The following is a 13913-nucleotide window of genomic DNA, read 5'->3' as shown; positions in this document are numbered from 1 at the left end:
CTCTCCTAATTATGAGACACTGGCCATTGATATGCAATGCCAAAGATCATATTGACATATTGATATTATATTTTTTTATAAAATGTTTTCTTTGTATTTGTGTTTTTTTGTTTACTTTGTTTACCTTTTGTAAATACATTTCTCTGTGTGTATGCAATTTGAATAGTAATTTTATTATTTTGAAACATTTTTATTTTTTATTTATTAATTAATTATAAATAAAAGAAAATAAATGATGGGAAAATGAGAAGTTATGGAAGGAGTTAAATTTTAGAAGAATATTTTAGAATGTGCTCTAGAGTACAAAAAGGTTGGGAACCCCTGCCATAGACTATTGTATTTTTTTGTGAAATTCACTAATAATTAAGACTAGAGTGAAAATCTATTAGCAGTGTAGTTATTGTAAATATTTATCATATCTTATAAAAATATTATAAAAGTTGGTTTTTTAAATAAAAAAAATTAATTCCAACGCATTCAAAATATTAATGTAAAGTGAAAGTCTCTGAAACAGCGGTGAAAGGATTTACCCTCGATTCATATGTTAGAGAATCGAAAAAAAAAAATCATGAATTCAAATTTAGCATTTCGTTTCAGAGTTAAAGGTACATACTTCCTATATCGCCCGGAGGCGATATACATTAAACCTAATAAAAATGATTAAGCTTTATGTGGGAGCCAGATTTGAAGAGCATGGCACTTTTCAATCTACTTCTTCCTCTTTTTCCCATAACTTTCTTTCTGCCTTATAATATTCACTAACTAGGAGTGCTGAAATATCAATGTCTCCGCGGAACTTTGTATACGGTACGGTACATACTAGTATAAAGATATTTATTATATTACAAACAAAGTAGAGTCTTTTCACGATTAAACGAGAGATGCGTATCTGCGCTACGCGCTGCTCGCTACTCGTTTCTCGCTGCTCGCTGATCGCCTCGCCTTTCATCCAGAGTCAGGATTCGGCAAAGAGAATAAAACCACAGCCAAGTCCTCGCACTGTAAGTCGCAATATCAATTATTCACACATCCTGTGTTTGTATCCCTGAGAGCTATGCCTGTGCCTCTACTGTGAGCTACTGAGGAGTGCTTCTGGGAAGGTTGTCACTCCGGCTGGCCCAGTACGGTAGAGTAATAGCGGTGGCAGGAGGCCATACTGAAGTCCCTCATCTCACGCAGCGGTTCCCTAATTTGTGTCGAGTCAGGCCAAAGAGTAAAGAGCAATTCCGGCCCTAGACATGCTTTAGGAGCAAAAATATAAACAAAGGAAGGTCCTAAGTACCCTCTCCGCTCGTAAAGATGCCGGCGTAAAAAATACAGTCGAAATTTTAGCGGACCAAGCGGGATTTTCGGCAAAATTTGAACACGCAAGAAATCAAAGGCTTTCAACGTTTTCTTCTGCGTACGTGCTAAAGATGCAAAATAAATTATTTTATGTATCTTTGAAATCTTTAAATAAAATTATCCTATGTAATAAAAAATAATTATTTAATCTCTTTCGAATTTGTAATTTACCTTACAGAACAATAAAAATTAATTGAAAATATATGCGTTTACACCTAAATAGCGTTAGAAATACATATGTTTATTAAACAATTATTTTATAAAAATAACAGGATTTTGTATTATACATATTTACTGAAAAGAAAATTCTTACATAAATATTAGAAATACGGATGACAGGATGATATTAAACTTTAGGCAGATATTATGTAATTTAAAAAAATTATATTCGCAGAAAAATAATTAACTTATAAGTATTTTGGTGAAAAATGCACGGCAAGGGAACAAGAAGGCAATCTATGACCGCAAAATAAATAGAAAATAGAAATATAAGTGTCAAACGACATATAAAAACTTTTCATCAGAAGATAATAATGGGTGATTTTAATGTACCATCTATTCTATGCTCACTAAATGTCAATGAAACTCATACCAGACCAGTCTCATCTAATGGCCTAAAATCAATATCTCTACTAGACTTTCAAAATTTGACTGGACTTAATCAGTACAATCACGTCTCTCACAATATAGATCGAATTTTAGATTTAGTGTTTTCCAACCATAATCTTAACATTCAAATTGCTTTAAATGTGCCATCCAAAGTTGATTCCTATCATCCTCGCATTAAATTCGATTTTTTAATGTCTAAATGCAGGCTATATACCTACCAATCCTGATCACACCAAATATAACTTTAAAAAAAACGGACTACATTAAATGCAATGAAATTTTATTACTTAATAACTGGGAAGATCTGAATACCCTGAATTGTAATGACTCCCTACTACATTTTTATAATTTATTATGGCTATCAATTGAAAAACACACTTCGCGCTTAAAAAACAGCAATAAAATGTTTCCAATATGGCTTAGCAGTGTTTTGCTCAATAATAAAATACGGTATTATTTTTTGGGGAAACTCGGTAAACGCTAAAGATGTTTTCATCATACAAAAGAGATGCATAAGAAAAATTACAAACTCTGATCGTTTAGATTCATGTAGACCTATGTTTAAAAATCTGAAAATTCTGACAGTCACAGACATATATATATTGGAGTTATGCATGTTAGTGCGATCATCTACAGACAAGTTCCCACTAAAAAACTCAACACATAAATACGCTACAAGGCTCACAGAAAACTTACTAATACCAAAAGCAAACAAAAAAATATTCCAAAAAGGACCATACTACATGGCCATTAAAGTATATAACAACCTTCCACATAACATTAAACAAATACAAGATACACACAAATTCAAATCGTTACTAAACACTTTCCTTGTTAATAAATGTCACTACACGTTGAGTGAATACCTCACGTAAATGAAACACCTATTTTTATTGGTATATATATTTGTATTTTTTTTATTTTTTCATTGTTATATTGTTATTTTATCTGTATAAACATTGTAATTAAATAAATGTGGTTAGCTGGAAGAAATGGGGTCTACCCATAAGCTATACCTTTTGTAATTTTAATTTTACAATAAATAATTTTGATTTAATTTGATTTGATTTGATCCACCAACTCAGAGAAAAAAAAAAGTTTAGAAAGAAATGGAAAAAAATACAAAAACCAATGTGACTATGATAGTTTTTCCATCTTGAGGGCTAGAGTAAAAGTATCCATACGTACCTGTCTTAAAGCCTCTATAGATTCAATAGAAAACTCTCTCCCTAATACTATCAAAAATCTGTCAACCCTCATTAATTTGAAAAGAGTTTCTTATTCTCTCTCCAAAATCATGCATCTCCATGACGAATCTGCAACTAATGGTGAAGAAACATGCCAACTCTTATCTAAATACTTCTCTTCTGTATTTCGCTCACCATCTAAATCTATGAGTGACTCTAAACTTTCTTCCCCACTCTATAATTATCCACTGCCTCATATCAAAATAACTCTAAAGGAGGTCAAGATGAAGTTGAACACTCTCCATATCAAAAAGGGTTCCGGTTCAGATGGAATCCCTTCACTATTTATTCGAAATTGTGCAGAACAACTTGCAGTACCATGACACAAATTATTCGTCAAAAGTCTGAACAATGGGGTATTTCCGGATCTGCGGAAGATTGCCCACGTTATTCCAATCCATAAGTCTGGTAGTAAAAATAATGTAACAAATTACCGTCCAATAGCCTTTTATCTTAATTTGTCAAAATATTCGAGTCCATTGTATATAAAACCACATTTAACCATGTAACACATAAACTTAGCCCTTTCTAACATGGATTTGTAGCTAAACGATCCGCAAACACTAATTAACTCGAGTATATGGACTTTCTGTGTAAAACAATGAATAAAAAAACAAAAGTTGATGCCGTATACAACGATTTCAGTAAGGTCTTCGACAAAGTTAGTTACCCTATCTTAATGAATAAACTAGTTAAAATCGGCATACACGGAAATCTGCTTCGTTGGTTAGAATCATATTTATCACATAAGTCAATTAGTTACTGTTAACGGTTTTAACTTTTCCCCAATCTTTGTTACGTCGGGCGTACCACAAGGATCACATCTTGGACCTTTGCTTTTCTTAATTTTTATTAACGACCTTACATTTAAACTCCGCTGTAACTTTTATCTATATGCTGACCACCTCAAGTTATATAAAGCAATTTAATTTATGGAAGATTGTGAACTCTTACAACAAGACCTTAACACTTTATCTTCTTGGTGTGTTGACAACGAAATAGAACTGAATATAGCTAAGTGCAATGTTATAAATTTCACTAAGAACACCAACAAAACCCTATATTCATATAGCATATGTGGTCACAATCTGGAAACAGTTGAATCGATAAATGATTTAGGAATTATATTCGGCAACAAACTAACGTTCAACCAATACATTGAATACATTGTAAGTAAATCAAATAAATTACTTAATTTTATTGTAAGATTAACTAAACTATTCAAGAATTCTAATCGCCTAATAATTCTATTCAATTCGTTAATCCGCAGTGTTCTTGAGTATGGGTCAACAGTCTGGAATCCACATTATATCACACAGGTATCTAGACTTGAATCTGTCCAAAGAAAATTTACACGGATTTTGTCTTATCGATCAGGTGTCCACCATCTACTAGACGGTTATGAACAAAGACTTACATATTTCAAATGATAGAGTCTAGTTAAAAAATGAAACATAAATGACCTCTTAATACTTTACAAAATTATGAATAATCAAGTAGATAGTAACAAAGTCCATCTAATAAAGTTAAACGCAAGGCCGAAATTCACTAGAAACCTTAATATATTTTAGACCGAAATTTTTACCAATAACACTGGTTATTTTAATCCTATGTCTAGAATGTCTCAATCATACAACGATATTGCTAAAACCTATGCTTCCATAGATATATATATTTTATCATTATTAATTTACTTTAACAGATGTTCATGATCCTCATTGTAAGAACATTAGTTAAAGTAAATTTTGCAAAACAATACAAGTCGTAGGATGAAAATCCATATGCAAATATTTATCCAATCCTAAAATCTAGTGCAGACTCCAGAATAGTGCGACACGTCAATATCCCGCATGATCCTCATGACTGGGATAAGTTTCCAGTGCATTGGGCACAGACTCAAAGCGAGAATCAAACATCTACATCTCTCCTAACGCGATCTACTCCTTCGCTCTCCTGCGCTCCTGATCCTTTCATCCCCATATCACCTCCCTGCTCCCTGCATTAATGACCCGCACCTGCCCGACTCCCACTCCGTAAGGGCTGTTGGAATGAGCTCCATGCACTTATCACCCTTAAGATCGGAGTTCAGCTCTACTTGTAGCAAAAGATGATTCAAATTGTCGATCACGGCGTATCGCCACTATGACAACAGGGTGCTTCTAGATTGTAAGTATTCGTAAAAACATAGGTTTAGACATCAAAGTGAGATACTTAAAAAACCATAATTAAAAAAAATTAATGAAGTTATCCGACGGAATATTGGTATCTGATGTCATTTTTCTTTTTTAAATCATTAATGTTCTTAATGACAGCCTCGCATTATGGCAATTAATTTCATTCCATGTTCCTAATAGTCACATGAATTAAACATCACTTTTCCTGCAACAATAACATTCCAATCCATTTATAAACCCCTTTATACTATGCATACACAGCAAGTAACAACCAATATGCAGAAGTAGCAGATACTTCTGTGAAAGATTTTTCAAGTTCTGGTATTATTTCAGTTTTTTCAAGCAACTAGCCTATAGTGAAATAATAACAGAACTTGAATAAGACTTTCACAGAACTCAAAAATAAACGTTGAAACTTGATGAATTTTTCAAATTCTCCAAAACAACCAGTCATTCTGTTTCCTATTGCCTGATTGTTGATTTAATTATAAAATTTGAATGTCGTATTAGTAAGTGTAACTGTATAATTGTTCTTCCTTTTTGAAAAAAAAAATTGTTATATAAAGGTTATTGTACCGTAAACAAATAAAGAAATAAATTAAAGAAATCTATCGGTCAAATATTATTGTTATTGTTAATACGAACAGAATTAATTTATAAATAAACCGACATAAACGTTTGAATAAATACTTTTGGATACCTAAATAATTAAAATGTTGTAAGAAACCTTGTTTGTAAGGGTATTTATGAAAAATGTACGTTAGCTATCTACTTAAAAATATGGATTTTTTTATCACAAATACTAATTTTGGTTTTATGTTTGTCTGTCCGGGGGTAAAGTACGCAAGTGTAAAAAGGAAAGAGATGGAGAAAAACAAGGTGGGAAAGTACCTGGTTATTCAGATCTAGTCACTAAAAAGAGGCTAAAGCATTTGAAGCAAGGCTTCAATTCTGAATGGTGGTCTTTCACATACCGAAATACCCTATAAATTTGCGATAATAAAAGTATCTACCACTCCGGAACGTACCACAATTAAACTTTATATATACTATTGATAATGAAACTTCATATTATATAAATTTATTTACCATTGGTAACTTTTATGCTATGTTAGCTGATGTTTTTAATACGCCTTTATTAAAATATGAAGCTGTACTAAATAAATATTCTAGCAGTGCATATTTTAGTTGCTTAGCAGGTTTTAGTTTCTTCTTCATTTTTTCACTAACTTTTAACTATCGTATAAGCTGTCTTGTTCACGAATGCAAAGTCTTATACGTACGGGGATTAAGTGCGCTAGTTAAGTTAAATGTAGTTTTAAGGTAACAACGTTGATTTTTTTGTACGGGAAAATTAATATTATTCTATGGAATAATATTTTTTGTTTTTTTTTTTAAAAGGTTATGTATATTTTTTACTTCTACCATCTTATAGAATCACTACCCGATGTTAGCGCACTTTACCCCCGGATAACACGTATTTTAAAAGCGTACATTAGTATGGTGAAAATTATTACCACCCTTTTTAAAATGCTTTGTGGTGTAATGGTCAGCTGTTCCAAGTCAATTCACCACACTTTCGAAAGTGGTAAAAAATGCTGATAAACACGATCCGACAAAATCTTTTTAATCCAGTTGTTTATATTTTTTTTATTTCATCACTTTTCACGACTTTATATCACTTTTCAAGAGTGTGTTGCATATCCACACGACGAATATAGTTGATTTTTAAGCGGTTGGTCGGGGTTCGATTATAGAATGTGGCAATTTTTCTTTTTATTGTTAATTTTTTTTTTATTAAAAAATAAATAAAAAGATTTGACTGTTAAATAGGAATTGAACCCAGGATAAAAATAGATTATTTCGGTGTATTTTTAGTTTTAAGTTCATGTAATACGCACTATAATGTACTTTGAAGTATACAAAATGTAGTAATATATTTATTCACTTTTGATGTCAGATTTTGTCTTATTTCATTTTTGTATCCTGGCCGCTCTCCGTTCCGGCAACATTTTTCTCAAATAAACGAATCTGCTGAAAAATTATCTTTCTTTAGCAAAAGAAATCATGGTACCGTTCCTATTGACACAGTGAAGCGGAATAATTGTGTGTACTTCTAATAAATATACTAGCATCTCGTTAATTTAATAAATGTTTACCTCTTCTCTTTCTGATGTATTCATAATATACGAGGAAGGCAAAAGTTTGTTTTCTTTGTGGATAATTTATTGTTCTTTTATGATGAAAATCGTAAGATATTCACTATTTGAATGAATAAAAATCTTCTTATTATTTTGAACGATAGAAATCTTAAATTGAATTATTTTTACCATTTTTATAATCAATTACAATCATTATATTGGTATATTATGCAATATCATGTAAATTTAACACATTTTATGTAAAATCATCGATCCGTTTTATATATTCTCCTACCTTTAATTTTTATTTTTTATTTGAGTATATTTATTAAAATTTATACATGAGAATTAATCATGCACTAAGTTGTTGAGTATAAAATAAACCAGTTAAGTTCCGTTTACATTATTTTGATTGGCTACAGGTTAGGAAGAAAGTAAATATCTAAAGTAAAAGTGAAACAAAAAAATATATGAAAAGGTTCGTAAGTAGGATATTTTGAACTTTAAAGCTGTTTTTACTGGCCTGGTAATTTATTTTTTCCGGGCCTTGTAAAAAGCGTTGGTGAAAAAAATGATGGTTTTCTTAAAATGCCAATGTTTGTTTTACTCTTAAATATTTATAAGCCATCAAATTTTCAAACTTAAAACGCATTACCTTGCATTACTTCGTACTGCTTTGCATTAAGGGAAAACATGATGAATTATTTGTTCGTTAAAAAGAATTAACAAAATTTTTTTCTGTACTTAACAAGTTAACAAGTCAAGTCATTGTCGGTTCTAAATCTCACTTACAAATGAGTATAAAAGTTTGTGACAAGGAACATTCAATACCGAACACGTATTTGAAGTTTTAATTTAGGTTTCCATTCTAAGGCCGTGTATCAGTCACGTCTCTCGGGGTCTCAACTAGCCCGCCCGGGGAGGTTAACCCTCCCGAGGTCTCCCTACCCCCTCCCCCTCCTCCTCCCTCCATGTCCCCTGTAATTATTATAACAGCCTGATCGTGATGCGGTCACGCGTTTTCAGATTCTTAAGGGTAAGTGATGATTTCCTAACGGCCCAACGGCGACACGAGGGGATTTCTAAACTTGGGAAACTTACTTTACCTTTATGGATATCAAATTATTTAAAAAAAAAACTGTTCTTTTAAGAATTTTTATTTTATTTGTAGTGAATAGTGATGCTTTATTTTCGTTTTACATATTTAATCGATATTTCTCCGATAGTTTCATTTTAATTATTCACTGACTTAAAATGGATATAATTTTATACAACATGAAAAAGTTTTTTGAATTAAACCACTTTATTTTCTTATAAACATCGACCTGTTGCGGTGATTCCCAACCTACTTCAGGACTAAGAAGACAGAACTAAGTTTATATATGTATTGTCCTGCAGAAGATTGGGGACAACCGAAACCTGTCGACGTATATAATAAAATAAAGTGGTTTAAAACAAAAAACTTTTTCATTTTGTATAATGACAAGCCACAAAGTGTTTGTTCTCTTCGATAAGAGAGTATAACTTTTTTTTCGGGTTGTCTTTTTTAAATATTTAATTATGTTTCGATTATTATAGCGTAATTATTTAAAGTCTTACATTGTGAAGTTCATTAATTTTTTTCGTATTTTGTATTTGTGGTTAAATTGGTAACTTTTTTATTTGATAATAGTATTAAAAGTAGTTCATTAAATTAATTATTCTTAATTGCTTTGAAAATCTTCTGCATCCACTTTATTATTCAAGCAAGGATGATTTTGAGTTTATGGTTGACTTTTGCTTGATGGCTATTATTGACATAGTTATTATGGTAAGATGTTGAGAAAAATAATTATTTTCATTCAGACATGTACTTGAACAAATTTTGTTATTTCTACACAATTAACAAAAATGTATTTTTTTATAATTGAGTAAGTAAGGATTTTGGTTTTGATTTATTAAATACGAGAAAATTAGAAACTTACTTTTTTGGACGCGAGGTATACTTCTCACAGAACTACTAGTTTTTGCCAAATAAGAAAATGATGTTAAGATCTCTTTCATTTTTCCGACACTGCACTGGTTCATTTTCTATATACATGTAAAAGTTTAACTATGGTTACGAGGAGACACGATACGATAAGGCGACACGTCATCTGACGGAAGAGAACTTTAGTCGAGACAATGGTCGATTGGTTAGATGACAGATAGACGATGCCTCGGCAGACGGTTGATTGAACCCTACCCGGGGGAGAAGAAGGAGCGAGCACCTGCCGACAGGTTGACAAGTGGGGGGGGGGGTGTATCAGGGATACGGGTTGTGGTGGCTCGTGGCCAGCCCAGCCGCAACCGTATCGTATGCAGATTGAAAGTGCATCAAAGGGTAAAAAGATATTATCTCCACAAGGGAAATTTTATGATTTTTACAAAATTCATGTTTGCAGATCACATGTTTATTTATCTCTAAGGCTCCCAGGATTCAAGATAACTAACAAATTAGTTAATATTTGTTTGGGTCATTATTTTGCAGCGTGAAAAGTTTTTATGTTTATTGTTAAATTTTAAAAATATTAATTGAGTCTTTTTATAAAAAAAAAATAAGAACAGTGTTTCAGAGAATTTGAACAATTTTTCAAATTTCAAAGTTAATTTTCAAGTTCTGAGAAAGATTTTTTCTAGTTCTGTTACTATCCCAAATTCTGATAAGAAACAAGCTTATTATGATACAATAACAGAACTTGAATAGGAATTTCACAGAATTTGAAAATGAACAAAAATGAATGAAGTCTTCAGCGTTGCCGAGCTTTACACTTTAGATGTGTGCGAAATTTCATCAATCTCGGAATAATTCTGTAATTTTTTTTCTCAAACAACTTCTGGAACATTTATTTAGATAAAACAGATTATAATATTCAAATCGTGCAAAAAAACTGTTAAGAATATAAGCGACAATTCGACGGGTAATGGATAATGTCATTATTATTTTTTTGCAGGGCCGGCATTCTGGGGCCTGATCAACCCGGAATGGAGCCTCTGCAACAAGGGCAGGCGCCAGTCCCCGGTCAACCTGGACCCCGCCAAGCTGCTGTTTGACCCCAACCTGCGCCTCATCCACATCGACAAGCACCGGGTGAGTTCACTGCTCCGAGATCACCGGAAGACAATATTTTAAAAATCTCGCGAAATTACAAATTAAAAAATAAACAGAATTATTGCTGTTGCTCTTCGGCTGTAGGATATAAGGATAGAGGGTAAAAAATATAAATGAATATCGCACAAGAGACCCAACTGTGCTCTGCAGTGAGTGAGATTATGTCATTCCCAATAGGGGTATGTTGGAGGGGTAAAAGTAAAGAAGAACGGAATGAGATGGGGAAAAGGCTGATGGGCGGTAACTGGCACTAAAATTTGGTCGTCAAACACCGCAAGAATCATTTCAAGCTACGTTTCAAATGATATTATATCACCAGGGCAATACTGAGAGTTTCTTCCACACTGAAACGCGTTTAAAATATTTTAATCTGCATATTATTTTAAGTTAATCAATTGTGAAGCAACACAAATTTACTTGCGTATGTCGAGATTTGAAGCTGCTATACGACATAAATATGGAGCTAGCGATTCTCTACATATGACTTCATGTCTATACGAAATAGACATGAAGGTTGTATGGGGTAGGTTAGGTTTTTGTGCTTTCTCCAATCTTATCTCTCCAACACACCTTTCGTCTCACGGGTTGATTTTGTAAAATGCGACCATAGCGTTAATTTTTTCAACTGAAGTATCTTTGGCCATTCGACCAGAAATCTCAATATTAATTAGTCTCAAATTAGATTTATTAGACATAGTCTTAGATTGCTTCAAATATTCACCCTCTGTTTTCAGCGGAAATGCTTGGTAAGCCTAGGTGGTTGATTAGTATGGCTCTCGACTAGCAGTTCAGATGTCGCGGGTTCAAATTCCATAAAAAAATTATTTCATTATCGCCTCGATGTAAAATCACCATTCAGAATTGAAAAATTGCTAGAAATTAGTTTTAGACTTAATCACTTTTTTCTTTCCCGTCTCCTTCTCTTTCCCACTAACTTCAGCCATATAACATACCCCAATTAGATGGGCCATAGTCTCACTGCCTGGGAGGAGTTAGATAACATTTTTTGAAGTATCCAGGTTTTCAGATATTTGTAGTAATACTTATAATGCACCTACAAGAATGGAAAAATAAAAATATTTTGTTCTACAAAAAATAATAATATTGAAAGACGTGTTTGCCATTGACATTCTTTCGAGTTATTTTCATATTAATTTTGTATAAGCAACAAGTCACTCTAACATAATATATCCTGGTACAATGAAGTTCATCGCAGATACTTGAATTTCATCAAAGTTACATTATTTATGTTGAATTGAATTTGAAGATCATTGCTATAGATATAAGGTTTTTGTGATATACATTCTTACAAAATATAAAAAGTCATAGACGTTCTCGTTCAATATAAGTGAAAAGGATATTGCAATTATTTTTTTCCAAAATTTTCGATCAAAAATTTCTTTAACAATGTAAACTGTTTTTCTTTGTAAAATAAATGTTGATAAAGTTAATCGTACCTTTGAGCATGAAAATTGAAAGTACACAAAATCAAGGGAGCTACCTCTTCCCCCTTTCCGCCCCTTTCCCCTTCACCCGTGTGTACACATCCGGCCCTAATTCAATGTGCGAAGCTTCAAACGAGCAGACGGTGTTTATCAAACGGTAAACGTATGGATAAGGTTAGTAGACTGTCTCTTTCTCTGCGCAATCATCGGGCCAAGTCTGCAGCCTCCCGAAATAATCATCCCTCCAAGCAACCAACCCTCCCCGGGCGGATGCCTTCACCAGATTTGCTCTCACAGAAGCGGATTAAGGCGCTATTTGACTGTTTACGCTTTGTTTGCCCGGAATGGTGTTGGGGGTTGGGCGTCGGGTGTCGGGTGTCGGCTCTCGGGGAATCCTTCCAAAGATATGTTATTTTAAGCACCTCGTCATTTTAATGGAAATTAACTAATATTGGTAAAAAATATACAGACAAAAGAATGAATGAGAAGAAATTTTACATTTACCAGCCTGTATTAGATCTGGTCCTGATTCTCTCTTATATCTTTTTATTTTCTAAAAATAATTCTTGTTTAGCAATTATACTTTTAAATTTATAATTTAATTCATCGATATTGTGGTTCACCCTATTCGTAAATTTGTTTTCACGCTGTGTCTTCAATGTTCACTAAAAGGGAGGTGACGTGCAACTAGCCCCTGGTACCGACTATGGAATTTATTTATTTATTTATATATACCCCTAAAAAGGCTTTTACATAGAAGTGATACATGATGCAGTGTACATAGGAGAATATTTGTATTATACAGGAGATACTGACAGTAAATAGATGTAATCCATTCTAAAGAAGGTACAAAATTCACAATTGTAAAATTGTGATTACGATGAATATATGATAATGAGAAAAAAATAAAAAATAATTAACAGAAAAACTAAATAAAGAAAAGAAAAACTAAATATGAAGCAATATGATGCAATGATCACTACATAGTAATACCAGAGTAACTCAGCTTACAGTAGTATAATATATAATATCAGTGCTCGACATAGAATGGCTCAGATCCGTCATATTATTACGTTGATGCAGACTCGCTGAGCTCTCGCCACATAGAATAAAAAAACTAGAATTATTTTCTATAAAAATTTGAATGGAAACACAAAGGACGGGTTGTTTCACATAATTTGAAGAATTCTTCAAATTTAAAAGTCGATTTTCAAGTTCTGTGAAGGTTCTATTCAAATTCTGTTATTATTTAAGTTTTGTGAAATAACTGGCTAATGATGATGTAATAACAAAATTTGAATAGAACCTTCACAGTACTTGAAAATCAAGTTTGAAATTCGATGAACTGTTGTAATTCTATGAAACAACCCGTACTAACTCTCAGCACGCGCTCTGTCACTTGTAAACTTACTTGAAATGAAATTTTTATCCCATTTGAAATTCATAATCGTGGTGAAACACAGTTTTGTATTGGAAATTTAAGGCCCTTTTGTCAAGACTTTTGGATCACATGGCATTTCTTGTGTTCTTTTTTACGTCTCGTCATATCGCTTCATTGACTCGGTTTCCCGTTTACGCGTTTTTATGTATTTTATGGGTTTCATTGTCTTGTTTATCGGTGAACTATTGTTTTTTTTCCATACTTATACATTAAGATTAAAACAGACACGCACACACCACACAATGCAAGACTTTAAATACTGATGTCACCGAAGGCAATCTATGTATCATGTTTACAAACTGCAGCTTCCTCCTGAATGGCATTTTTGGTTTCCCTCATTTGTAAAAGGCGAATGTGGATGAATCCTCAAAATATAAACCAT

General features: G+C 32.6%; 1 protein-coding gene across 1 annotated transcript in view; it reads left to right on the top strand.

Moving 5' to 3' along the window:
- The window catches only part of CARPB (Carbonic anhydrase-related protein B), a 335706-nt gene that overhangs the window by 206592 nt on the left and 115201 nt on the right, over window positions 1–13913 (top strand). Inside the window, exon 4 of the mRNA XM_089632140.1 lies at window positions 10488–10624. Within this exon, the coding sequence (XP_089488266.1) occupies window positions 10488–10624 (137 nt within the window). The remainder of the gene's footprint in view (window positions 1–10487; window positions 10625–13913) is intronic.

The sequence above is a fragment of the Hesperophylax consimilis genome, chromosome 5 (assembly GCF_061612785.1).
Source record: "Hesperophylax consimilis isolate HC1 chromosome 5, BYU_Hcon_1.0, whole genome shotgun sequence".
Classification (NCBI taxonomy): Eukaryota; Metazoa; Arthropoda; class Insecta; order Trichoptera; family Limnephilidae; genus Hesperophylax; species Hesperophylax consimilis.
Note: the sequence above shows the minus strand (reverse complement) of the source record. Positions and strands in the feature narration are given on the sequence as shown.